At 39.1% G+C, this 27,763-nt stretch overlaps 1 protein-coding gene across 3 annotated transcripts in view; it reads left to right on the top strand.

Annotated features, from left to right (window-relative positions):
* The first annotated feature begins 1,313 nt into the window (after positions 1 to 1,313).
* EIF4E (eukaryotic translation initiation factor 4E) overlaps positions 1,314 to 27,763 on the top strand; it is a 51,178-nt gene continuing 24,728 nt past the window's right edge. For 2 of the 3 annotated variants that reach the window (XM_082653554.1, XM_082653553.1), the window contains exon 1: positions 1,314 to 1,362. In XM_082653554.1, coding sequence (XP_082509680.1) covers positions 1,345 to 1,362 — 18 coding nt within the window. In that variant the 5' untranslated portion in view covers positions 1,314 to 1,344. The remainder of the gene's footprint in view (positions 1,363 to 27,763) is intronic. The other variant, XM_082653555.1, reaches the window with a different exon arrangement.

Below are 27,763 nucleotides of genomic sequence, written 5' to 3'. Positions count from 1 at the left end.
AGGAAATATAGGATGCCACTGTAGGGATAAATTTCTAATTACCAGTGATTATTGTGAATATAACACTATTTTCCTGAACATTAAAGTCTCCATGGAGGGTAGGTACAGTTCAAAAAAAAAACTTGTCTTGAAACTTTAAAATTGCATTGGTGTACATGATAATGTAAGAAAGTGCACGAAAGAAAAAAATTAAACATTGTTTAAAAAAAAAAAACAGGGAAAGCCGTTGATCCTTAGGAAGGCACGAGGTTGACTATTCTGAAGCATTTAGGGAGTCCGATTCATTTTCAAAGCTGGTTACAATCATTAGCATAGCACACCCTTGTGAGGGAAGTGTATTATCATCTGTGGTTCATAAATGAAAAAGCTAGGGCACTGAATGATTAAGTCACTCGCCCAAGGAGAATGAGTCAACGTCGAGTCATAGTTGACCCGGCCTAACGACTCCTGACGGTCAATCCAGGGCTTAGTCAGCGGGGGCCGGAGTGGCTTCCCTGGCTGGCACCCGGACTTGGGCTAGTTCCGATCACGTTAAAGCAGAACAGTGGAAGCGAGAGGACCCAACTTGCAAATGATTTTTACTTCCACGCAAGCCTTAGCCTTGAGGTCTTAATCTCAGGAGTTGGAACAGGAAACGCTGTCGGGTGCACTCCCCCTCCCCCAACCTGTGGCAAGTGGGTACTGTGGGCAGCCCCGCCACCCCTTTTGGCAGTGATGGCCATGAGTGACCACCAGCGTTAGCGGAGCCGGGGGACCGGGGAGGGTTGCCTGCTTAAACGATTCTCCATCGCCGCCTCTTTTTGAAACTAAGAGAAAATGGTGTGCAGTCAAAAGAAAATTAAATGAACACACAGGCAACTTGTTCTAGGACCTCAACTAAGCAAACGAAGCCTTATTGTGCGTGCTGAACCTACGGTTCCCAACCTTTCGGGAAAGATGGGAGGACAGGGCGACAAAGGGTACAGCAGGCATGCCTGGCAGTAAGTGCGACAGCAGCTATCCAGGCGGAAGAGCAGAGGACTGAAAACCACCCTCCAGAACGCGTGTGTCCGCCGCGCCGAGAACCGTGCACGGTACCCATCGACCACGTGACCAGTCCTTTTTTTTTTAAACTTCTTTGCCTGAAAGAAAAAAAAAAACGAAAACGAGAGAGAAACACAGGAGAAAGACTCCACTTCCCAGAAGCCTCTCGTTAAACACGCCGCCGCAGTCTTGCGCAGGCGCCGCCAGGGCCAAACGGACACGTCCGTCACGTGAACAGAAGCCGGCCAATGCGGTTTGAATCTCATTTTTTTCCTCTCACCCCCCCCTTCAGGAGCGGTTGTGCGATCAGATCGATCTAAGATGGCGACTGTGGAACCGGTGAGTATTGCTTTTGGCCCCCACCCCCACAGGCCCGCACGCTCCATTTCCCTTCGGACTCGGGGACCTCGCGGGACCGCGTTCCCGGTGCGCACGCTACCCCTTGCCGCCCCCTCCCCCTCTTCGTGGGCCTGACCTCCCCGCGGACAACTGGGGGCGCCCCGGAGGTTGGCCGCGACGGCGTGTAGAGCCCACGTTCTGGTGGGAGCCCGAGAGCTCGCGGAGAGGTGTGGGGGAGGGGCGGCGCCTCAGGCGGAGCCGCGAGGGGGTTCGAGGGTGGAGGGCGACCTGGGCCCTGGGCTAGGTGTGTGGGAATTGTGTCTTCGGGATAGGAGGGCGCTGGGTCGTCTCCGAGCTGGCGCCCGGATCCGCAGGGAGGGTGGGCGGCGAACCGGCCTGGAATGAGATGGAGGGAGCCTTGGGGCAGCCTTTCCGTGTCTCCCTCCCTCGCTTTAGCCCAGGGGCTCGGGTGCGGAGCGCGCGCCGGAACTCCTTAGACTGGTGGGCCAGGGAGCCGGTGGGCGCGCGTTGCCCTAGGGTGAGTTGGGCGGGAATGGTGCCGCGGCGTGCGCGGAGAAGCTTCGACCTCGCCTAGGGGAGCCGAGAGCGGCCAGCGCATGTTACGCCGGCGCGTCCAAGAGTCGCCGGGGTGGGCTGCAGGGGAGGCGAGAAGGGTTTGGAGTGGGAAGGAGAACCCCGTGTCACAGGGTAAAGCTCTGCGAGTAGGATGAAGGGTGGTGGTGGTGGTTAGCCGGGGGATCACATTGTCCTCGCCCCTCCATGCTGGAGGCTGGGCTGTCATGGAGGAGGGAAGGGGGAGGAGCGAGGCCTACGGAGAGCTGCTGCTGGTCTGGTTGCCGGCCGGACCTGCTGCATTTCACACGCGCCCGTCTCCCATTCATTCATCGTTTCCGCGCAGTGCTCACGCCTCAGAGAATGCGAGTGGGTGTAGATCCGTCTGTTCTTCCGAATCTGTCTTTTTCGTCTGGAAGGTTCCTCAGGCACAGATTATTGGAAATAGGAACTTAACTTTTAAAGTTACTTTTCCATTTGATTTTCTCTTTATCCGTTCTACTGGTTTCTCTCCCAGTTTGGGCACCATCTTAAACTTCTTTCAAGCAAGCTGATCCCAGAGCACCAAGTTGATTGATAACCGTCCAAAGGAGGGAGTATCTTTGTCATAGTTTGGGTTTGCCGGCAGTGGCTCACTGAAACTTCTAGGTCTGTGTTGCCGTTTCAGGAATGTTGCATCTAAGTGATATTTTAGAGGCATAATACATTAACCAGAAAACCTTTGATACCCTGGAACCAGTTCTGGACCTTGGTTGCCGGATATTTTCATATATCTTTAATGGTAGTTTGTGATTTTGATAATGGCTTCCCAATTTGCTTTGACTTTTTAAAGACTTTTATAACTATTAAAAAATTAGTTATGAAAAGGTCTATAGAATACAAAAATGCTTATTTTTCATTACATTGACTTAAACACTATCCTTACCTTGTTGCCAGAACTTAAGGCACATTTCCTGCTTGGTTACTTATTCTTTTATTGGTACCAGTGTTTATTTACATTCCTGGAAATTAGGTTGACTACAGAACTTTATTAAGTTGCTGATACAGTTAAATGATTTTTAGAACATTAATGTTAAATAGATAAAAGATAAATATGTAAAACTTGAACTTAAAACCCTTTTATGGGCTCTGATACTACTTCTGACTGGATCAACTCCTACCGACCGTACCAGCGTCAGTAAAAGCATTACAGCTGGTAATAAGGGCAAGGCTAAAACCTCTAAACAATAAAACAATGTAGTCTGTGAAGTTTCAGTAACATTTAGGGCCTTTGGGTTTTGCAGGCTATGCTGTTTTGTTTCAACAACATGGAACAAAACTAAAAAGTGTTGAAGGACTGTTTTGAGTCAGTAAATATTTATAGCTCCTGATACATTTAGGACCTTGTACCAAGTGTTCTTTAGGATACAGAGTTATACAAAATGTGATTCTATACCTTGTTCAGTGTAAATTTTAGGAACTTAATTTCCAGTGATCTGGTCAATGATGCAGTATAGCATTCCTTCTAGTGCTGACCCCAGGGAGATTTCAATGCTGCATTTAAATTTGGGGAGTAGGGAACCTAAAAACTTAGTGTGTGAAAGTCAAAAGCCAGATTGAAGCTATAATAGAGTGAGGATGCATGTAAAATAATCTTGTGTTTATTTTTAGTGAAAAATGCAAGTTTAAAGTACTTTTAATGCACCTTTGTCCACAGGTTAGTCATTTAGAATTCTTTTTAACAATTTTAAATAGTGGTATATATATATTTTTTAAGCAGCTGATTAGTATTTGCTGCAATTGAGGTATCCATGTAAAAGCCTACAAAAAGCATATTTGTTCATTGCTATTTCAGCTAGCTTGTGAGTTTCCTTATTTTTTGCTGAGCATAATCAGAAGCACCTAGAGTCATGGGTTTTTTCTGCTTGTCCCACCTTTGAAGGCATTCAGGGAATTTTTATTTATGGAAATTAAGTAAAATATCAGTCATTTTCAGTTTGATATTGTGCGCTTCTCAAGTGTGTGTGTATAAGATCATTTAGATTAAGAAATGGCTTACATGGAATCTAAAAAAATTATACAAGTGAACTTATTTACAAAACAGGAATAGATTCACAGACATAGAAAACAAATTTATGGTTACCAAAGGGGAAAGGGAGGAGGAAGGGATAAATTAGGAGTTTGGGATTAACAGATACACACTATATAAAATAGATAAACAACAGGGACCTACTATAGAGCACAGGGAGCTATATTAAGTATCTTATAATAACCTATAATGGAAAAGAATCTGAAAAAATATATATGTACATATATACACACGTGTGTGTGTGTGTATATATATATATATATAATTGAATTACTTTGCTAATACACCTGAAACTAACACAACATTGTAAATCAACTATACTTCCAAAAAAAACAAAAAACCCCACAACAAAATACACACAGACACATAAAAGAAGTGGCTTACAAATACTAAACTTGTTGACAAGCTTGATAGGTATATTAAAGGCAGCATTTTACCTCTTAACAGGTAATATGGCAAAGTTTTGAACATTGGGATAAACAATACTCTCCTATTCTATTGGCATTTAAATTGTGGTTAGGTCAAAATTAGACTTTGTGGGTAGATCAAAGTTAGACTTAATACCAGTTGGCGAAGGTGGCAGGCCATCTTACCTCCAGTGGGTCGTGGGTTTTGGCAGCTTTTATCTTCATTCTTCATTCTTCATTATTGGGGTTTTTTTGACTTGTAGTTCTTTTAAAGGTAAGAGATTTTGGTTTATTTAGTTAAACTGAAGGTATATAATTTTACTTGTTTTTACATTGTATCTCTTGAATTTTTTAAACTGTACATTAGTTTCATAAATGGAATCAACTTGGACAATCAGCTGATCTAATGTTTCCTTTTTTTATCCTTTAGAAACACGTTTTGTATTGCAAAGAGTTTATTAAAAGTAAATAAGTCTTAAATACGTGTTGACAAATATGTTGTTATATAATGCCATGTATTTTTGCTAACCAAAGACTATTGATTAACAAGCAGACCTTGCAAATTAATATGCATATTTTTGCTTTAAGAAAGAACCCAGGGGCTTCCCCGGTGGTGCAGTGGTTGAGAGTCCGCCTGCCGATGCAGGGGACGCCGGTTCGTGCCCCGGTCTGGGAGGATCCCACATGCCGCGGAGCGGCTGGGCCCGTGAGCCATGGCCGCTGGGCCTGAGCTTCCAGAGCCTGTGCTCCGCAGCGGGAGAGGCCACAAAAGTGAGAGGCCCACGTACTGCAAAAAAAAAAGAGAAAGAACCCAGTATATCAAAGTTCATTCATAAACCAAACAAATTTAGTTCCGGTGTTTATATTTTAGATTTCACTTTGTTTTTTACTCTGAATTAAAATTATGCCTAATTATTTGACTTAGAGAAGTCCAGTTTAGAAATAGACATAGTTTTACACACCAAAGTTGCAGAGAATAAAATGTTTAATGAATTATGTAACCTTAATCCAATTTGGACAGAAAATTCTATGCAAAATTTTTTTAAAGTATTCTATTTAATTTATATAAGGTTAAGAATATAGGAGAAGTACCAGCAGTCCTGGATGTAACAAGCAACCTGTGAAGTACTTGTTCTAGCAATGGTAATTTCTTCTATTACTTCTCTGCTACTATTAGAAACTTCCTTGCTCCTCTGGTACCTCTGAGTTGCTCCATTTTTGTCATAGAGAGTTTTTTGAGAAGTGGAAACGAGCCAGAATTATAGTCTAATTTTAATATCTGTGTGACCTTGAAGATGGAAATTTCTAAGTCTGGCTGAAAAATGGGAATAAGATATAGTGGTTTTGATTTTCAAATGCACTATTCAGGGATGAAAATTTATCAGTTATGAAGAACTAGATAGAGGACTTCCCTGGTGGCGCAGTGGTTAAGAATCCGCCTGCCAATGCAGGGGACATGGGTTCGAGCCCTGGTCTGGAAAGATTCCACATGCCTCGGAGCAACTAAGCCTGTGCGCCACAACTGCTGAGCCTGCACTCTAGAGCCTGTGAGCCACAACTACTGAAGCCCACATGCCACGACTACTGAAGCCCGCGTGCCACGACTACTGAAGGCCGTGCACCTAGAGACCATGCTCTGCAACAAGAGAAGCCACCTCAATGAGAAGCCAGTGCACCACAATGAAGAGTAGCCCCGCTCACAGCAGTGAAGACCCAACACAGCCAAAAATAAATAAATTTATTTTTAAAAAAAGAACTAGATAAAGTTAATATTCCATAGGTGTGCTGCATGTAGGTGTATCCATGCAAAGTTGTACTCACTTTTTCCTCTCTTTGCTAGGAGATTTACATAGCCGACTTTATCATTTCTTTGCCATTATTAAGAAATACAAGGCTTATGACCCATAACCCCCAGATAGTCTTCCTGCTCCTTACTGTAAAAATCACTAGTGTTTCTTTAAAAGTTCCTGTACATGCCTGGAGAAAAAAGAAAGGATGGCTTTTGTCTCTTAAGTACTAAGTAGTCCCTTCTAGAACCTGAGAATGTGGTCAGAAAAATAAGATTGTTTTTCCCAGTTGGAACTTTTGATACATCTTCCATAGAAACAATAGGAAGCTGTAGTTTTGGCTTACTGTGTTCAGTAAGTTTCTATGGAATTATGACAAATTAGGACCCAGCATTGAATTTCCAGGGCTATAGATTTAGAGTTCTAAGCAACTGAATAAAAATGATATTTTAAACACAGTCTGTAACAGTGATTTTTAATGTAGGTGATCTTTATATCTTAATAATAGCTAACACAAAGCACTTACTGTATGTCAGGCACCTTACTAAGTGCTTTACATATATTTATTCATTTAATTTTTAACAGCAAATCGATGAGGTAGGTATTATTCTTATTTCACAGTTGAGGAAACCAAGGCACGGAGAGATTAAGTAACTTTGTGTGACTAACTTGCCCAAGATCACAGAGCTAATAAGTGGTGGGGTGGAGTTCAAACTAAAGCAACCATGTTCCAGAGTGTGTGTTCTTAACCATGACACTGTCTTTCCCATAAGCATTTAACGTGTGTTCCTTGTGTGACTTGGAAAGATTAATTTGATAAACTTAATAGATACTTTGCTACAGTTCTAAAAGTATGTGGACATTTATTTTTAGTTTCTGTTGTACTACAGTGTTGGCTAACTGATATCCAAAGTATAGAATCTTAAGAAAATATCACCAAGAAGAAAATATCACCTTGGTGTCTAAATTTGAGGACTAAACAAGTAGTTATACTGGCCATACTGGTCCAGAACTTTGTGCGTTGATTTCTAAAGAAAGTGAATGGTCACTCTTCTTCTCCCCCTTTACATTTGGTTTCTGGACCTGTCAATTCATATGTTTTGCCAGTTAAAATATTTTGCTAGTGAAAACAGTGTAGTGAAATTGAAAAAAAATTTGCAAACGTGGAATTTACTCTCATCTACCTTTGTACTTTTAGTAATTTTGGTGAAAGGTCTGGCAAAGAGTCAAGCAGTTTTGAAAAAGTTTCAGTTGTAGTATGTTGCTAGTCTTAAAAGCTGAATTATTTGGGGAATGTAGAAGTAATAAGACCATAAGATTTCTCTGAAACTCATGTCTTTGCAGTAATCTTTACTTTTATTTATTTTTATAAATTTATTTATTTTTGGCTGCATTGGGTCTTCGTTGCTGCGCGCAGTTTTTCTCTAGTTGCAGCGAGTGGGGCTACTCTTCCTTGTGGTGTGCAGACTTCTCATTGCGGTGGCTCCTCTTGCAGAGCACAGGCTCTAGGTGCGCAGGCTCAGTAGTTGTGGCTCGCGGGCTCTAGAACGCAGGTTCAGTAGTTGTGGCGCATAAGCTAAGTTGCTCTGTGTGTGGGATCTTCCAGGACCAGGGCTTGAACCTGTGTCCCCTGCATTGGCAGGCAGATTCTTAACCACTGCACCACCAGGGAAGCCCTGCAGTAATCTTTAAAGCTAAAATGTCTTCAGTTACATATTTTAAATGTGTTCATACAAAATGCTATACAGAAATTAGAAATTACAGAAATTTTTCTGTGCTCTGCTTATTACAGTGACAGTCAATAAGTTTTAGTATTTATGTGAACTGATATTAGTATTGCTATAAAAAATTCGGGGTTTTACATGGGTCATCTTAGGGCAACAGCTTATGTAACCACAGTCTAATAACATAAAGTATTAACTAAGGTCAATATTTTAATAGAAAGATAAAATATCGTAATTTTTTGTAAATCTTAATATTGTGGGATAAATACTTTTTATAGGTGAGAAATTCATATTTCAAGTGATTTTTTTTTTGATTTTAAAACTTTTTAAAATTAAAAAGTTTCTACCAAGGTCACATAGTTCCTAAGTGAGAGAGGTAGAACTCCAACCCAGGTCCTATCTTCAAGCTTTATTACTATACTTAAAAAAAAAAACTAAAATTCAACCAAAACTAAAATGTCCAACTCTTTGCCTTCAGCAAAACTCTTACCTTATGGATAAAATTGATGCATAGGTCATCATTATACACAAATAAACATAAAATCATATCTGAAAGGATGTATCAGATGGTTTATGGGTGGTGGCATGATGAGATTAGGAGCGATACATTTTATTTTTTCTTTTAAACTGGTGTGACGTATTTTAAAATAATATTTAGTAAAATCTCTTTTGGGTTTTGGTTTATAGATAATGGTATTTTAGCTTTTTTTAATAGCTTTTTTCTTGAAGATGAGTAATAAATGCTCATGTTCCAAAATTCAGATGGATCCTTTTAGCTGTAAACAGCTGGAGCCTGTGACCTCATTTTCAGAATAATGTTTTTTAAATTAAATAAAATACATAGGATTACAAAGGAAACTAATTATATTGAAGTTGAAGTACAGTAAGGATTAAGTGAGTTAACATGAAACATTAAGGGTGCTGCCTGGCACAGGCAAAGTCCTGTCTTACTGGTGTGAAAAACCTATCTCCTATCTATTTTCTCCAGTCACCTAGTTCTCCTCTCCAGAGCATCCAGTATTAACCAGTTTTTTTGAGGATTCTTCTTAAAAAAGGCTGTCCAAGAGAACTTTCTGTGATGATGGAAGTGTTCTATATTTGTGCTGACCAATACGGTAGCCACTAGCGGCACTATTGAGCACTTGAAATAAGACTAATCCAACCCAGGAGATGAATTTTAAACTTGTATTAATTGTATTTTTTAATTAATTGAAATTTAATTCCATATGTAGCTAGGGGATACCAAATTGGACAATGTGGCTGTAGAATCTAGACATATCCTGCTGTATACAAACACATGTTGTATTATAACTTTGTAAGGTACAACTGAATATGACAAAGACCAGTTTGGTTGGGCAAGTTATTTTTTAATTTTATTCTAGAAAATGTTTCTCTGTATTTTAGTTTTTAATTTTTTTCTCTCTGTATTTTAAACTTCCAAAGATAATTATTTGCTTTTGTATGGACAATTAAAATTGTCCTAAAATTACAATTGTCCTATGACCTTGTTTTGCTGTTTAAGAAAATGTGTGGGTGAGTAGCCCATTGTATACATTGTCCACAACTCAAATTTTGTACAAAAGAGTATACAGTGAAATCTTCTCAAGCTGATCCCATCCAGGTGGATCACTTCTAGGGGCAACCACCATGGTCAGTTCATATCTTTCTGTAGAGATTTGTGTTCATTTGGCCCCCCATCCATGGATTTCCGTCTGAGGATTCAACCAGCTGTGGATCAAATTTTGGAGAGCTGTCTGTACTATACCATGTTATATAAGGGACTTGAACATCTATAGATTTTGGTATCTGAGAGGATCCTAGAATCAGTCCCCCACAGATGTCGACGGACAACTATATATACAAGCAAATATGATTTGCAGTTGACTCTTGAACAACATGGGTTTGAACTGCATGGCTCCACTTATACATACACGGATTTTTTTCACTTAATACGTACTAAAGTACTATGTGATCTGCGGTTGTTTGTATCTGCAAATGTGGGACCTTGGATGAGGAGGGCTGGCTGTAAAGTTATGTGTGGATTTAAGACTGTGTAGAGGGTCAGTGCTCCTAACCCCTACGTTGTTCATGGGTCAGCTGTATATTCTTTCAAAAAAATAAATGGTAACCAACTCTGTACACTATTCTGGCACATTGTGTTTTTCAGTTAGTAATATATTTTTTAGAGCATTACATGTAAACACAAAGCTTTCACTTTTTTTCTGATGGTATGTATTACATGGTTTGGTCTTAAAACTTTTTTTTTTTTTTTTTTTTTTTTTTTTTTTTTTTTTGCGGTACGCGGGCCTCTCACTGTGGCCTCTCCCGTTGTGGAGCACAGGCTCCGGACGCGCAGGCTCAGCGGCCATGGCTCACGGGCCCAGCCGCTCCACAGCATGTGGGATCTTCCCGGACCGGGGCACGAACCCGTGTCCCCTGCATCGGCAGGCAGACTCTCAACCACTGCGCCACCAGGGAAGCCCTTAAAACATTTTTATTTCTATACTGATGAACATTTGCTAGGGTTCAATTAAGGCATATAAGTATATTCGAGTTTATAATCCTGTATAGATTGTAAAAGGGAATGTGATCGTTAATTTGGGGATAAATTATAGTACCGTTTGTGTTTATTGGTGTGGCTATGTGATCCATACCAGGTGAGCCAAGGACTAGGTGATAAATTGAACAATTAGAAAGATTGGTAACTACTATTATTATTTGAGAAAGGCAATAGAAAATTTACAGGTATGGAAGATTGTTAGCTATGCCCCCTAAAGAATCATACTTCCCTGTATCCATAACTTTGAGTAGTCTACAGCCCCCCCATCCCCACTGGGCTTAGCCATGTAACTTGCTTTGGAACCATTTGCTATTCCAGTACTGTGATGAATAACCCTTTACCTGTGTCATTCTACACATGGGGTAGTATATCTGTAAGGTGAATGTTTTGGCAACAAATTGAAAATTAAAAAACTACTGGTCAAATAAAACACTTCTGTGACTCTTGTTGTCCATCATGCTACAATTGTTTTTTGTTGATGTTGTTAGAGATCCTCTCTTTTCTAATAGCAAGATGCTTTTATGTAGAAAAAATGTGAAATACATTTGTACGTAAGTTTTAGAGTAATAACCTGAAGACCCATGTACCCATCACATAAGACAACATCAGTACCTCAATTTTTTTTTCTTAATTTTTATTTATTTTTGGCTGTGTTGGGTCTTTGTTGCTGTGCACGGGCTTTCTCTAGTTGCGGGGAGCAGGGGCTACTCTTTGTTGCAGTGCATGGGCTTCTCATTGCGGTGGCTTCTCTTGTTGCGGAGCATGGGCTCTAGAGTGCAGGCTCAGTAGTTGTGGCACGCAGGCTCAGTAGTTGTGGCTCACGGGCTTAGTTGCTCTGCGGCATGTGGGATCTTCCCGGACCAGGGCTCGAACCCGTATCCCCTGCATTGGCAGGCAGATTCTTAACCACTGCGCCACCAGGGAAGCCCCAGGACCTCAATCTTACACTCTGATCACATTTTCATTTCTTTGCCTCCTTACCTACTCACTGTTCTGACTTTCATGTTAGTCATTCCCTTGAATTTTTTTTTTTTTTACAGTATAATTATCTTTAGAGTTTAATCTCCAGTGTGTATATCTTTCAGCTAAGTATTTTAGTTTTGAAAAACTAAAAACTTAGATGATGTGTAGGGAAAGCACGGTATTGCTACTGTTACAGGTAGGTTCCTAAGATAAGCTAAACACCATTTCTGGGTTATAGTTTGGCTTCAGCTTCCTGGAATTTTTACTAGAGCCCATCTTGGGAAAACGAGTGGGCAAGATCATGAACATGTTCTGGGAAACAAAGGACTCTACAGTTATCTGCTGGGGCTGTGGTATGGGCCAGGCAGAGCCTTCAGTTAGGAGAGTGGTCTCTTCGAGTGAGCTGCTCTGTATCTTGTTTAAGAATAGGTTAATTCTGGTGTGAAATTCTGAGCTGTTCCAGGGAGCAGGGCACAGAAGAGGAAAAAGGAGCTTTGTTAACTATATATATATATATATATATATATATTTTTTTTTTTTTTTTTTTTTTTTTTTTTTTTGCGGTACATGGGCCTCTCACTGTTGTGGCTTCTCCCGTTGCGGAGCACAGGCTCCGGACGCGCAGGCTCAGTGGCCACGGCTCACGGGCCCAGCCGCTCCACGGCATGTGGGATCTTCCCGGACCGGGGCACGAACCCACGTCCCCTGCATCGGCAGGCGGACTCTCAACCACTGCGCCACCAGGGAAGTCCATGTTAACATATTTTTAAGCTGAGTTACGGGTACATAAATGTTCAGGCCAGGGACTTCCCTGGTAGTGCAGTAGTTAAGAATCCGCCTGCCAGTGCAGGGGACACAGGTTTGAGCCCTGGTCTGGGAAGATCCCATATGCTGCAGAGCAACTAAGCCTGTGCGCCACAACTACTGAACCTGTGCTCTAGAGCCCCACGAGCCACAGCTACTGAGGCCCGTGTGCCTAGAGCCCATGCTCCGCAACAAGAGAAGCACCGCAATGAGGAGCCCGTGCACCACAATGAAGACTCAATGCAACCATAGGTAAATAAATTTTTAAAAATAATAAATTTACAATTTAAAAAATACCAAAAAAAAAAAAGTCCAGGCCAGACACATGGCAGTCGTTTTTTAATAAAAGGTACAATAGTAAGCCTCTTGGTCATAACAGCACATGAATGTAGCCTGAATCACATTGCTCCAGTCTAGACCGTTGGCTCTCTATATCTGGTGCACACCTGTCTTTTTTGGATCTCTTTTGACTATGTTCCTTATTTGCTCTCATATGACTTCTGTGTTGCACTCCTCTGTTTGCTGTATCTCTTGTTTTCCTCTTATTTGGTTACTTGTTTCACTTTGGTGGATCACATCTTGCAGAACTTTTTTGAGAAAAGGTACATGAGGGTTATTAAAGATTTTTGAGACTATGCCTATTGAACAATATCATATCTGTAGTTTGGCTGGGTGTAGAATTCTTTTCTTCAGAATTTTGAAGTTCCATGGTCATCTTCTCTTGTAACTGTTAATAACTCAGGAATTATTCTGATGACTTTTTTTTTTTTTAATGTGACCAGTTCCCTTCTACTCACCAGAAATTTATAGAGTCTTTCCTTGTCCCCATTTCACAATGACATGCTCTAGTATGAGTGTTGTCATCTATTGTGCTGGGTACTTATTGGACTTTAATATAGCAACTCCTATCCATCACTTCTGAGAGATTTATTGGTGATTTTCCTCTCCCGTTTCTCTTTGAAACAGTTATTCAGATATTGAATCTACTGCAGTGGTTCGTTAGTGTCTTCGAGCTCTGATGCACTCTCACTCTCATTTAAATTTTGCTCTCATTTTCCATCTCTTTTTGTTTGGTTTTCTGGGAAATTTATTTTCCAACCTTTTCTGCTTCATAATTTTAATTTCCAGATGTTCTCTCTCTCTGGTCTTCTGAATGTTCATTTTTATAGCTTCCTGTAATTGTGTGCATGCAAAATCTTAACATCCTTTTGAGGATATATATAGGTACATATTTTTAAAGGCATTTTCTATTCCCTGCCTGTCTGTTACCTCCAAATTGCTTCTTTTCTTTTTATTTTTGAACTCATGGCAGCAAGCCTAGGGACTTGGAGTAGGGGGAGGGGATGGAGGGATCTAGTTATTTCCCGAACAACTTTCCCTGGATTCTTTTTAATTTACTCCCTTCCTTCACTCCCAGTTCTGAAAGGTGCTGCCAGGAGACTTTAAGGTGTATATTGATTACTTAGCCCTTTCCATCTACATTCCAGTTCTTTTTTCTCTGCTCTTCCCATGGTTGTGGGCTTTTTTTTTTTTTTTTTTTTTGGTAAATTACTATAGTTTTAGTGGGGTTTTGAGAGGGAACAGAATTAGAACCATTTATTTATTGAAACATTTGAGTGTCTATCATGTGCCATGCACTCTTGAGTGATTAACCCACCTCTCTCTTAACCTAAGAGTTACTGGATTACTGAATATAAAAGAAATAAAGAACTAACACTTATTACCACATTTTAAAAGTAACTTTTTGTTGCATTCTAGTGGTAGTTTTTTTAGTTTTTCTTTAGGCAAAAAACGCCAGGAATAATAAACCTAGCAAGTTCTTTGCAGCATTCATATACCCAAATGCCAGAGCCTTCAAGTGCCCAGGAATTATAAACCCTAACAGTTAGTTTGCAGGATTCATAAATAAAAGCGGTACAGCTCTGAGAACTACAGTGGAGGACTTTAATAAGTGAAGAATCACTTAATCACATAATTTGCTTTTGAAAGAGTTAATGTTGGAAAGATGTTAATTTTTCCTGAATTTTATGTGTAAATTCAGTATAAACTGAGTCAAAATGCCAAAATCTTTGCCAGTGGGGTGGGAAGCTACACTTTATTTTTATTCTTTTGAATTTTTAAATTTAATTTATTTTTTTATACAGCAGGTTCTTATTGGGAAGCTACACTTTATGCTGGGGTTCTCAAGCTGGCCTTAGGGCTGCTTTTGTGTGGCCTGCTAGCTAAGATTTTTTTTTTTTAATTTATTTTGGTTGCACTGGGTCATGGGCTTCCTCTAGTTGCGCCAGGTGGGGGCTACTCTTCGTTGCGGTGCGCACACTTCTCATTGTGGTGGCTTCTCTTGTTTCGGAGCACAGGCTCTAGGCGCGTGGGCTTCAGTCATTGTGGCACGCGGGTTCAGTAGTTGTGGTTTGCGGGCTCTAGAGCGCAGTCTTAGTAGTTGTGGTGCACAGGCTTAGTTGCACCACGGCATTTGGGATCTTCCCGGACCAGGGATCGAACCAGTGTCCCTGCATTGGCAGGTGGATTCTTAACCACTGTGCCACCAGGGATGTCCCAAGAATGGTTTTTATTTCAAAAAGTAAAACAAAACAATGAATAAGTGATAGAAGTTTACCAGCCTAAAATATTTACTCTCTGGCCCTTTAGAGAAAAAGTTTGCAAGTTTATTTGAAAGAATAAACAAATGAGAATTAGCAGTAAATTTTTGGAGGAGAAAAGGGGAATGGAGAATTTGCCCTACATGGAGAAAAAAACATTATTCAACAAAGGTAACTTATAAAAATGTGATATTGGTGCAAGTGGGGACTGACATCTTTGGAACAGACTGAACAGTCCAGGAGTAGAGTCTCTGTATCTTTGGGCTTCAGTATAATTTTGTTACAATAAATTTGGAACATTTAGCTCTGTATGAAGAAAAAATAATCTGCAATCCCAACAACATGTTCTCTGGTTAATATTTTGCTTTACTTGTTTGTGGATTCTTTTTTCTCACCATGTCTCTCTTTGTGTCTATTTCTTTTCCTTTGGCTTTTTTAGAGCCATTTTAGGTTCACTACAAAATAGAAAGGAGGGTACATACCTCCTGCCCCAACATCCACAGTGTCCCCCACAATCAACATTCCACACCAGAGGGGTACATTTGTTACGCTGGATGAACCTACATTGACATGTCATTATCACCCGAAGTCTGTACATTACATCACGACTCACTCTTGGTGTTGTATATTCTGTAGGTTTGGACACATGTGGAATAACACAGTTAGCATTATAGGTTTCATACAGAGTACTTTCACTGCCTAAAAATCTTCTGTCTGTTCATCCCTCTTCCTCCCTAACCTCCAGCAAGCACTAATCTTTTTGCTGTCCCTGTAGTTTTGTCTTTTCCAGAAATATAGTTCTTATCATACAGTTATCATACAGTCTATAGTTTTTTTTAATATTTTATTTTTTATATATTTATTTCATTTTTCTATATATTTCTTTGGCTGGGTTGGGTCTTCGTTGCTGCCTGCGGGCTTTCTCTAGTTGTGGCGAGCGGGGGCTACTCTTCGTTGTGGTGCGCGGGCCTCTCATTGTGTTGGCTTCCCTTGTTGCAGAGCACGGGCTCTAGGCACGTGGGCTTCAGTAGTTGTGGCACGTGGACTCAGTAGTTGTGGTTCACAGGCTCTAGAGCGCAGGCTCAGTAGTTGTGGTGCACAGGCTTAGTTGCTCTGTGGCATGTGGGATCTTCCCGGAGCAGGGCTCAAACCTGTGTCCCCTGCATTAGCAGGTGGATTCTTAACCGCTGCGCCACCAGGGAAACCCAGTAGATAGTCTCTTAAGCCTCCTTTCATTTAGTAATATGCATTTAAGATTCCTCCATGTCTTTTCACAGCTTGTTAGCTTATTTGTTAGTGCAGAATAATATTGCATTGTCTGGATGTACCACGTTTATTTGGGACTGGTTAAATTAAAAATAAAGTGCCCTCCCCCACAAAAGTAAAGTTCTCATTATTCAGTCCTGACATCTTTTTTCTACTTTTATGTTAACATTTTAAAATGATTTTCCAAACATCACTTCTAGTGCCTATATTATAAACACCATGATTTATCTGTTACCTTTTGGTCGTATTTTTTAATATATATATTGCCTCTAGTTTTCCTTCCTGATATAAAATATATAAAGCTTTTATTGTCCTGACAGTTCCTTTGAAGAAATCTCTTAAAAGTATAACTGGGTTAAAGAATATAGAAGTTTTTATATTTGGAAGTTTGGATGGTTCATTAACTTAAGTGAAAGGATATAGTCATACTCTATAAACCTGGGGACATTTGAAACAGTGTAGTACCTGGTTTTCTAATTTTTAAAGAAATATTGGTGGATTTCTTTTTTTTTTTTTTTTTTTTTTGCGGTACGTGGGCCTCCCACTGTTGTGGTCTCTCCCATGGCGGAGCACAGGCTCCGGACGCGCGGGCTTAGCGGCCATGGCTTACGGGCCCAGCCGCTCTGCGGCATGTGGGATCTTCCCGGACCGGGGCACGAACCCGTGTCCCCAGCATCGGCAGGCGGACTCTCAACCACTGCGCCACCAGGGAAGCCCAGTTGATTTCTTTTGAAAAATGGTTTAAATACTTGGAGAATAAAAGGATAAATCTAATTTTCTTATTAAACCATAGTTTACATTGAAATTTTAACTTTTAACATTACAGAACTTTAAAAAAACTAACACATGGAATTTAAAAAGAATTAAACTGCTTATTTGTTTAGCTGACATGTTAAAATTGACTTTAAAAAATATTTATTTTTTTAATTGATTGCGCCGGGTCTTAGTTGTGGCAGGCGGGCTTCTTAGTTGTGGCATGCGAACTCTTAGTTGCAGCATGCATGTGGGATCTAGTTCCCTGACCAGGGATTGAACCTGGGCCCCCTGCATTGGGAGCGTGGAGTCTTAACCACTGTGCCACCAGGGAAGTCCCTAAAATTGATTTTTTTAAACAAATATTTAACCAGTATCATTAAATTTTAGTTATGCTTTTCAAAGTTTTAAAAGGAATAAACTTTAAAAGAAGCAGCAGTTAAATTCTTTAAAATGTTTGCCTTTCAAATTGTAATTATAAATCTTTAAAGAATGAATGAAATAGAAATCATCATGTTACGGGAACCAATATAATTTTGTGCAATGTAAATGTTTGTCCTAACATCATTTTAATGTTATTTTGAAGCACTAATTTTTACTTTTGTATAATGTTCAACTTATATAAATTTCTCCTTAGTTATTTAAAAAATGTGAATCTTCTGGTAGCCTTTGGTTTAAGTAGTATTGACATTTAAATTTTATTGTTAATCTCATCATTCTTGATCATACATGTTTGTTATTTCTTATGTCTCTGTCACACTTCCTGAATTTGTAGTCTTGCCCTAAGCTACATTAAGATGTGCAGAGTAATTTGGTTGACAGATATTAGTGTTCCTTTAGGAATTAGTTTATTTTAAATGTAACAAGATGCCTACAAGTCTTTCTAGTTTTAAAATTATATTCTAGAAGATAAGAAATTCAAATGTGAGCTATAGGAATTTTTTTATTAGTAGAATGTGGTTAAGTGTAATTTGCTGACTATCCAGAAATACAAACTTTTAGCTGTAGCATAGCAAATTTAACTCTGTTCACTTAAAAGTCTAGGGCTAGTCATCAGTTTTAGTCAGATAATTACATTATTATTACTTAAATAATTAATTGAACAGCTATTAAATTTTGTCATAATTTTTAGACACAACACAATTTGTGCAGATGGTCAAAGCTCTTCCCTCTGTACCTCAGCTTTCAATATTATTGTTTAGGTGTCATATTATATTAGTAAAAAGGAATGTTAAAAAGTACTGTCTTGAATCAGAATTGATATATGGGATCTCACAGTCCTTTACATGAAAAATAAATTCTCCATTTGAGCAGTGTTCTAAACTTAAAAGGTTTGTATTTGCTGAATCTACATATGTTGTTTATCTACTTCGACTTTTTAGTTTATGGCACAAAGGTCACCAATTTGATCCTTTATTACAGACAAGGAAGAAGACCTGCAAAATCCACAGCTGCACTTTTCCTGATGAGTGATGCCAGATTAGCTGGTATTCCTTTACTATAGGTATATTTGAAAACTGACACTGAAAACAGTTGGTTTAATTATTTGTGATAATTTTCACTGTTTACACCAGATTTTTTTTCATTCCTCACAAGGCAGGTGGTGAGGCTTTATTTGTTTTTGTGTACTAGTTAATTAATTATACTAATTTACATATGGGAGAGTGCTGGGGGAAATGTATCTTTACTAAAAAGAGACCTGGGAACTGAATGTTTGGATACTAAAAGGAAGAGTAAAGTATCCTGAAGTCTATTTACATATGTTGTATTAAAAAATAATCTTCTTAGAGTTAATTATTTGTATCCATAAAAGGTAGCTTTTATATATGCTTACCTGTATTTCTAAGATATTTTGATCACATAGGCATTTAGTACACTGTCTTGCATAATATAAAATCAGTATAATCAATCATTGGTGTTTACTTGCTTTTTCCCCTAGTAGTGGGATTGTGTGTGTGTGTGTGTGTGTGTGTTTGTGTGTGTGTGTTTGAAGAGTGAAGTGTACCATTCATGCCTTTCTTCTAATTTATTGGCAATGGCATGCACTTGGAAGATAGTGAAAGTGTTGAGCCTGAGGCTGTGGTACAAAGCATAGTACATACTGTAGGGTTATGCTGCCTGGAAAGAGTACCTTGGTAACAATATACAATTTATTATCCAATTTTGGGCACTTGTGAGAGTGAACCAGGGTTTTAGTAATAATAATTATGCTGAAACGACAAACAGGTAAAATTTGGACACATAGTATCCCTAGCTATGAATCTTGACAGTCCTGCAATAAAATGTAGAATATAAATAAGACTTGTTAACTTCCCAGGGCTTAAATTTGAAGAGTGGAGAGAGTAGTAGTTTCACAGTATTGTGAAGATTGAATATACTGAATAACATATATAAAAATATGCAGCCCGTTGCTTGTTAGTAACTGCTTAGTAAATGTTACCTATCAAGTAAAAACTCATAGTTTGGTAGAAGTGTGAGGATTGGTGTTAACCACTTTAAAAATCATAAAACACTACCATCTTTTCCTGTTCTTACTTTGCTCACCCTTCTGTTCATTATTTCATATCTTTATTTAATGCCTTCAGTTTACTGAAATGTTGGGTTAGTAACTGGTAGAGATAATTGTAGCTGCCTTGGCCATAATAGCATTTACATTTTTATTAAAGCCACAAATGGTCTTTGCCATTCAGCTAAAAAATAGTGAAGCAAGGAAGGGGAAATATAAGGAAGTGCTACTGGAGATGGGTTACCAATAATATTGTTATCTGTTATTTGGTACTATGGTGTTTTGCCCCACCAAACCATATATCTGTGAATGGCAGAGTTGGGATTACAACCTGGGTAACATGGCTCCAGAGTGTGTAATCTAAACCAGTGTCTCTCATACTTTGGTAGAAAACTAGTTTGTTTTGTTTTTAAACAATTTCCAATCTAATGTTTTGTAAAATGATAACAATAGGATAAAGAGATGAAAAAAGGCATACAAAATGTAAGCCTGAATTTTATATTATTAGTTTGAACAGACATAAATATACTGTCAAATTACCATAAAATTTCTAAATGTTTACTTTCCATTTCTATACTTAACTTGGTTGTAGACTAGAACCTGCAGAAGGTCTGATTTTGAGTGCTTTAAACCATTTTTAGTGCCAGGGAACTATTGATATTTGTGTACTTTTTTGTTTTTGGCTGTGCCGTGCAGCTTGCCAGATCTCAGTTCCCCAACCAGGGATTGAACCCGGGTCAAGGCAGTGAAAGCCCAGAATCTTAACCACTAGGCCACCAGGGAGCTCCCAGTATTTGTGCATTTCAAATGAAGCCTTAGGTGATTGGTTGTCATGAGGGGAAGGCTCCTTATATTTCTACAAGAGATAGTTTGTGTGTTAGGGCCAAGGGTTGCTAAGAAATGTTGAATGTTCATAGCCATGGAAAAAGTGCACCTTGGTTTTGGAATTTAAGCAGTGTAGATTTGAACATGGCTAGAAGGAATCTAAATTTTGTAGTCAGATTAGAGAAAACCCCACAGAACTGATGCTACGTCCGGGAAATATCTAGCTTTATACTCTTAAGATTGTACCACATGGTTAATAATTGTGACTGACACATTTGCTGATTTTTGCAGAATGCAGTAAAACTGCTTGAAATTTTTTGCAGCTAATTGTTAGACTTGTCCCACCCTTGCTCGACTTTATTTCTTCCCCTTCAACTTTACTTTCTTCTATTGGTGTGACAGCTCCTTAGCCCTGGGACCACGAAATTATACTGTACATTAAAAATTTTTTTTTAATTGAGATTCAGTTTATTTACAGCGTTGTGTTAGATTCTGGTGTACAGCACAGTGATTCAGTTTAATATATGTATGTATGTACTTCTCCATACTCTTCCATTATAGATTATTACAAGATATTAAATATAGTTCCCTGTGCTATACAGTAGGACCTTGTTGTTTATCTGTTTTATGTCTAGTAGTGTGTATTTGCTAATCGCAAGCTCTTAATTTATTGTCCCCCTCCATACAATTTTATTTGAATCTCATAAACTCAGCAAATCCAAAACCAGGTTTAATAACTTGTACTTAAACTGGTTGTCTCTTCTATTCCCTTACTTGTTATTTGTATTTAATCACTTTGACCTGTTAATTAGTGGCTTCCATTGCTTACATGTGGAAAGATACAGTTTTAGCCTGACCTTTGAGGCCTTTTACAGTCTTGCTCCAGCCTACCATTCTAGCTGTATCTTTGGTTTCATGGACCCTCACTTTCAGACTCCCTGGTTCATTACTGTCTTCTTGGTAAACACTGTACCATCTCATGGCTTTACTCGCCATTCTACCCCCTTGAAAAACAGTGGTTTTTCACTTGCAGATTGTTTCTTAGGTTAAAATTGTATTTGATTACTTTGAAAGTAGTCATAGTCTTTTTTTTTAATTAATATTTTTCTCAATTCACTTTTTCAAAAAATATATTTATTTGTTTATTTTTGGCTGCGTTGGGTCTTCATTGCTGTGCGCAGGCTTTCTCTAGTTGTGGCAAGCGGGGGCCTATTCTTTGTTGCGGTGTGCGGGCTTCTCCTTGTGGTGGCTTGAGAGTAGCCATAGTCTTTTAAAGTAGCATTTCCTGGTTTGGGTAATTTTCGAACCTAGAAGTATTGATAAAACATGGATATTTAAAAAGTAATTTCCAAAGAAAATTGCTTATGGGGGAGACCACCAAGCTGAGAGAGTAGGTAGAGGGATGTTGTGGGACTTTCCAGTAGAGAATTTTGTTTTTAAACTGGATGTAGGGAATTCCCTGGCGGTCCAGTGGTTAGGACTCTGCGATTTCACTGTGGAGGGCAGTGGTTCAATCCCTGGTCGGGGACTGAAATCCCGCAAGTTGCCTGGCGTGGCCAAAACAAAAAACAAAAAACTGAGTGTAAATTTAAAACTATTTTACTGTCTGCTCTGTAGGAAGCAACCATAAAAATGACAAGTTTGTAAAAAGTTCCCATGTAATGTGATAACCTTGTTTATTGCTTCTTTGATGATCTCATATAATTAAAAAATATCTAATTAAATCCATTTTAAACATATCCCGTGAAAACACCTGTTAAGGGTTTTTAGGGAGAATTTTGTGAAGTTGGTGCTACAAGTATCCCATAGTACTCCTCTTCCGACCTGTTTTTTGGTGATCCTAAGTCTTAGATACCTAACTAGTTAATAGCCTTACAAAGAATTTTAAGAGGAGATATAATTTCAAAATACTTTAATTTTATTTTTAAAGTCAATTTATATTAAAAGTACTTAGCAGGGCTTCCCTCGTGACACAGTGGTTAAGAATCCTCCTGTCAGTGCAGGGGACACTGGTTTGAGCCTGGTCTGGGAAGATCCCACGTGCTGAGGAGCAACTAAGCCCATGTGTCACAACTGCTGAGCCTGTGCTCTAGAGCCCACCAACTACTGAGCCTGTTTGCTACAACTACTGAAGCCCGCACACGTAGAGCCCGTACTCCGCAACAAGAGAAGCCCACTTGCCGCAACAAAGAGTAGCCCCCGCTCGCCGCAACTAGAGAAAGCCTGCGTGCAGCAACGAAGACTCGATGCAGCCAAAAATAAATATTTAGCAAATTAAGACAAATAATGAATAATTTTAACATCTATTATAGTTAATTGATGTTTATGCTTAACTCGGGATTGACCTGAAAGTTTTGTTTTTTTGCCACACCGAGCGGTTTGCGGGACTTTAGCTCCCGGACCAGGGATTGAACCCAGGCCATAGCAATAAACTTGCCAAGTCCTAACCACTAGACTGTCAGAGAATTCTCCTTTCTAGGATTCTTTTAAAAATGTATTTCATCATTCTTATTTGGCATATGTCCATAATTATAAGTCATTTTTGATCAAAGAATTTTATTTAATTGTTTGTTTGGCTAAACCAGGTCTTAGTTGTGGCACACAGGATCTTTGATGTGGCGTGAGGGATCTTTCGTTGTGGCATGCGAGATCTAGTTCCTTGACTAGGGATTGAACCCAGGCCCCCTGCGTTGGGAGCACGGAGTCTTATCCACTGGACCACCAGGGAAGTCCCTGATCGAATAATTTAATATAGCATGGCCATCATTCTGGATATTACTTCTCATTGTATATACTACCATGGATTCAAAAGGTATAGGGGGACTTCCCTGGTGGCGCAGTGGTTGAGAGTCCGCCTGCCGATGCAGGGGACGCGGGTTCATGACCCGGTCCGGGAAGATCCCACATGCCACGGAGCGGCTGGGCCCGTGAGCCATGACCGCTGAGCCTGCGCGTCCGGAGCCTGTGCTCCGCAACGGGAGAGGCCACAACAGCGAGAGGCCCACGTACCACAAAAAAAAAAAAAAAAAAAAAAAAAGGTATAGGGGATTGGAATTTCCCCATAGAATAGACCACCCCCATAGAATTAATCTGAAAGTTTAAAATAACATCCTACATGGCTATTACTTTTGTTTTGCTTTATCTAAGTTGAAAATAAGAAAAAAAGCATCCTGATTATTTCAAAGTTAAGAGATTTTAAACAAAAAAATAAAACAAGTTGAAAGAAATGACAGGAAATGATTTTATAATAAGGCATGTCTGAGTAGTCTCAAACAAAAATAATGTTATCCTTTGCAGTAATTTGCAACATAATTGCAGACTCAAGAAGTTTACAGAGTGGCAGACTTCTCAGGTTGTGCAGTGGTTAAGAATCCAGTGGTTAAGAATCTGCCTGTCAATGCAGGGAACATGGGTTCGAGCCCTGGTTTGGGAAGATCCCACATGCCGCGAAGCAACTAGGTCCGTGCACCACAACTACTGAGCCTGTGCTCTAGAGCCCACAAGCCACAACTGCTGAGCCCATGTACCACAACTACTGAAGCCCATGTGCCTAGACCTCATGCTCTGCAACAAGAGAAGCCACCGCAAAGAGAAGCCTGCGCACCGCAATGAAGAGTAGCACCCCGCTCACGGCAACTAGAGAAAAGTCCATGCGCAGCAGCGAAGACCCAACACAGCCAAAAATAAAATATAAATAATTTTTTTAAAAAAGTTTACAGGGTGCGGACTTCTCTAGCAGTCCAGTGGTTAAGACTTAGCCTCCCAATGCAGGGGGTGCGGGTTCAATCCCTGGTTGGGGAGCTAAAATCCCACATGCCCCAGGGCAACTAAGCCCACATGCCACAGCTAGAGAGAAGCCCGCACAGTGCAACGAAAGATCCTGCGTGCTGCAACTAAGACTCAGTGCAGCCAAAAAATAAATATTAAAAAGTACATGCATTAAAAAAATTTCTATTGATTATGAATGGATTGTTGTGATAAGTATATGACCATAGCAAAGTACGACCTGAGAAAATTTGTGTTGAGAAAATATGCCCTTTTAAATACATGATTTTTAATATTAATGTTTTCATAAGTAATTTCCATCATGAAAATGATTCTGAATCTTACTAGATTTGGTCTGTGCCATGTGAATGAGTATTTTTGTAGAGTATTTGAGTATTTTTTATTCTGTCACGGAAACAATTGGCTATTAATCACTTTTGCTTTATTAAGAGGAATTAAATTCAAATAAGTTTAAAAATGTAAACATATATTAAACTGTAGATAATAATTTAAAAGGCCAAAAAAGATGGGAATTCCTGGCAGTCCAGTGGTTAGGACTCTGCGCATGCCACTGCAGGGGGCACAGGTTCAATTCCTGGTTAGGGAACTAAGATCCCGCATGCCTCACGGTGTGGCCAAGGGAAAAAAAAAATCTAAAAAAGAAACAGCAATACTACACTTATATTAAAAAAGGGTTTCAAATACTGAAAAGATTGTTTATGGTTAATAAACATTTTTTTCAGTGTTCTAGAGCATTTGTCGTAATCTAGTACGTTTATATAATATTAAAAGCAAAGACTAAGTTTTTAAACTAGTATACTTACTCATACATCTACACAATCATTTAAAGATGAGTAGCTATATTTATTTTAGTTACAGGAAAACCCCCAAATTATATATTATTAATATAAAGGCTAATATTTCAGCTAATGTAGAATGTAAAATTCAAAGGAACACTTTTTAAGGAAGTGAACATATTTTTTTCTGAGTTATTACCTGCTTTTATTTCTTATATATCTAGAGACTTTTGATACCATCTAAGCTTTCCACCATTCTCCTAATGGTGAAAAGAGTAGAATAAGAGAAAAGAAAGGAAAGTACTAAAGGAGTTAGGAAGTGACATTTTCTACCCTATGAAACTTGTAATTACTCATACTGTGATTGTCTTTTACATGCTGCTGAGGTAAAAGGTGTAAATATGTGCTGTGAAAGTATGGTTTGTAATGAGGATTGTGAACTTATGAATATGTTTTACTTATCATTTGTCTTTTTTTTTAAAGATGGTAGCCAGTTCTTTTAAATTTTATTTATTTACTCTTTGGCTGCGTTGGGTTTTTGTTGCTGCGCGCGGGCTTTTTCTGGTTGTGGTGAGCAGGGACTACTCTTCGTTGCAGTGCACGGGCTTCCCACTGCAGTGGCTTCTCTTGTTGCAGAGCATGGGCTCTAGGTGCGCAGGCTTCAGTAGTTGTGGCTCGCAGGCTCTAGAGCTCAGGCTCAGCAGTTGTGGCCCACGGGCCTAGTTGCTTCGCGGCATGTGGGATCTTCCCGGACCAGGACTCGAACCTGTGTGGCCTGCATTGGCAGACAGATTCTTAACCACTGTGCCACCAGGGAAGCCCTGTCTTTTAATTTAGGTAAATAAGAGAATTTGCATTATTTCTTAAGTTTGGGAGGAAGAGTATCTTTTTTCTTTTTTGAGCACCTCACGAGGCATGTGGGATCCCAGTTCCCCGACCAGGGATCAAACCCGTGTCCTCTGCAGTGGAAGCTCAGAGTCCCAACCACTGAACCGCTAGGGATGTCCCAGGAAGAGTATCTTTTATTCACACATCCAACCTCACAAATCCATATATACCCAGTCCTTTGGTAGGACCGTCATTATTATGTTAAACTACACAAGGCATCATTATTATTATTCCTTTAAACTGTTAATAGTTTTTCATATGTTTACCCATACATTTACCTTTTCCAGTGCTTTTCATTCTTTTTTGCACTTCCATTCTCTTGTCTGGGAACTTTTCCCTCTAGCCTGAAACTTTCCTTTGGTGTTCCTCTTACTTTGGACCTTGGGTGTGAGAGTGTGTTTGTGTAGTGTCTGTGTGAGTCTGACTTGACTTCTCTATTTCTGAAGGATATTTTTCCTAGGCACTGAATTCTTTTTTAAAATATTTATTTATTTATTTGGCTGTGCCAGGTCTTAGTTGTGGCATGTGGGATCTTTGTTGTGGCGGGTGGGATCCTTAGTTGCAGCATTCGAACTCTTTTTTTTCTTTTTTTTTTAGAGAAAGTGAACAGTTTTATTTACGACACTATTTATAGTGACCTTTCAGCATCTCAATATTCTAAGATAGTATATAATGATTTACATAATTTCTCTCTATGACATCATAATTTGCTTCAAAAATCTTGCTTCCAGAAGAAAATTCTTATTACTTAACATGAATCCCTATAATATTTATTGTAAAAATGCCAATTCTACTATTAATAATAGAGTAATAAAGTCAGTAATATGTCTGTGTAATAATATGCAGTGAATAACAGTTTATCTTGTCATCAACTTAATAAAGTCCAAATATTCCCAAAGCAACAAGGATTTTGAGAATTACAGAGTCTGGACATCAATGCTTCCAATTACCCAGTTGTCTGCTAGAAAGCTGGTACAAACTGGCACTAACATTTTTAAGTGACTTTTACATATTAAAAATTCAATTAAAAATATCAAAGAAAAAATATATGGTATTCCAAGCATTGTTCTTTATAATATTTCAACTTTTTGCATTGATTAAAATACAGTTTGAGACAGAGTAAAACTGTGTGCAACAATTTCCAGAAATACATATAGTATCCATACATATGAAAAGATCCACCTCAATAAAACAAAATAATATTTAATATTTTCAAACATTCAGAAGCATATGATTGCATTAGAAAAGGTCTTTAAAAGCTACATAATAAAACAGTAGTTAAATCAGGAGAGGGATCCTAGGTTTCAGTAAGGTCAAAGGTGAGTTTTTAATTTCTGTTGATTTTTATTTTTTTTTCAAAAATCAAATATATATTTTTAGACAGTAAACATGATCTATTTTTGCTTCTTTCCAATGATACACATTTGATCACTTTTTTTTTAAAGAGCAGGTTCTTATTAGTCATCAATTTTATACACATCAGTGTATACATGTCAATCCCAATCCCCCAATTCATCACACCCCCCCCACCCCCACCCCCCCGCAGCTTTCCCCCCTTGCTGTCCATACATTTGTTCTCTACATCTGGTCTCAATTTCTGCCCTGAAAACTGGTTCATCTGTACGATTTTTCTAGGTTCCACATATATGTGTTAATATATGATATTTGTTTTTCTCTTTCTGACTTACTTTACTTTGTATGAAAGTCTCTAGATTCATCCACATCTCAACAAATGACCCAGTTTCGTTCCTTTTTACAGCTGAATAATATTCCATTGTATATATACCACATTTCCTTTATCCATTTGTCTGTCGATGGGCATTTAAGTTGCTTCCATGACCTGGCTATTGTAAATAGTGCTGCAGTGAACATTGGGGTGCATGTGTGTTTTTGAATTGTGGTTTTCTTTGAGTATATGCCCAGTAATGGGATTGCTGGATCTTATGGTAATTCTATTTTTAGTTTTTTAAGGAACCTCCATACTGTTCTCCATAGTGGCTGTATCAGTTTACATTCCCACCAACAGTGCAAGAGGGTTCCCTTTTCTCCACACCCTCTCTAGCGTTTGTTGTTTGTAGATTTTCTGATGATGCCCATTCTAACTGGTGTGAGGTG

Source organism: Grampus griseus, assembly GCF_964374135.1.
Source record: "Grampus griseus genome assembly, chromosome: 4".
Classification (NCBI taxonomy): domain Eukaryota; kingdom Metazoa; phylum Chordata; class Mammalia; order Artiodactyla; family Delphinidae; genus Grampus; species Grampus griseus.
Note: the sequence above shows the minus strand (reverse complement) of the source record. Positions and strands in the feature narration are given on the sequence as shown.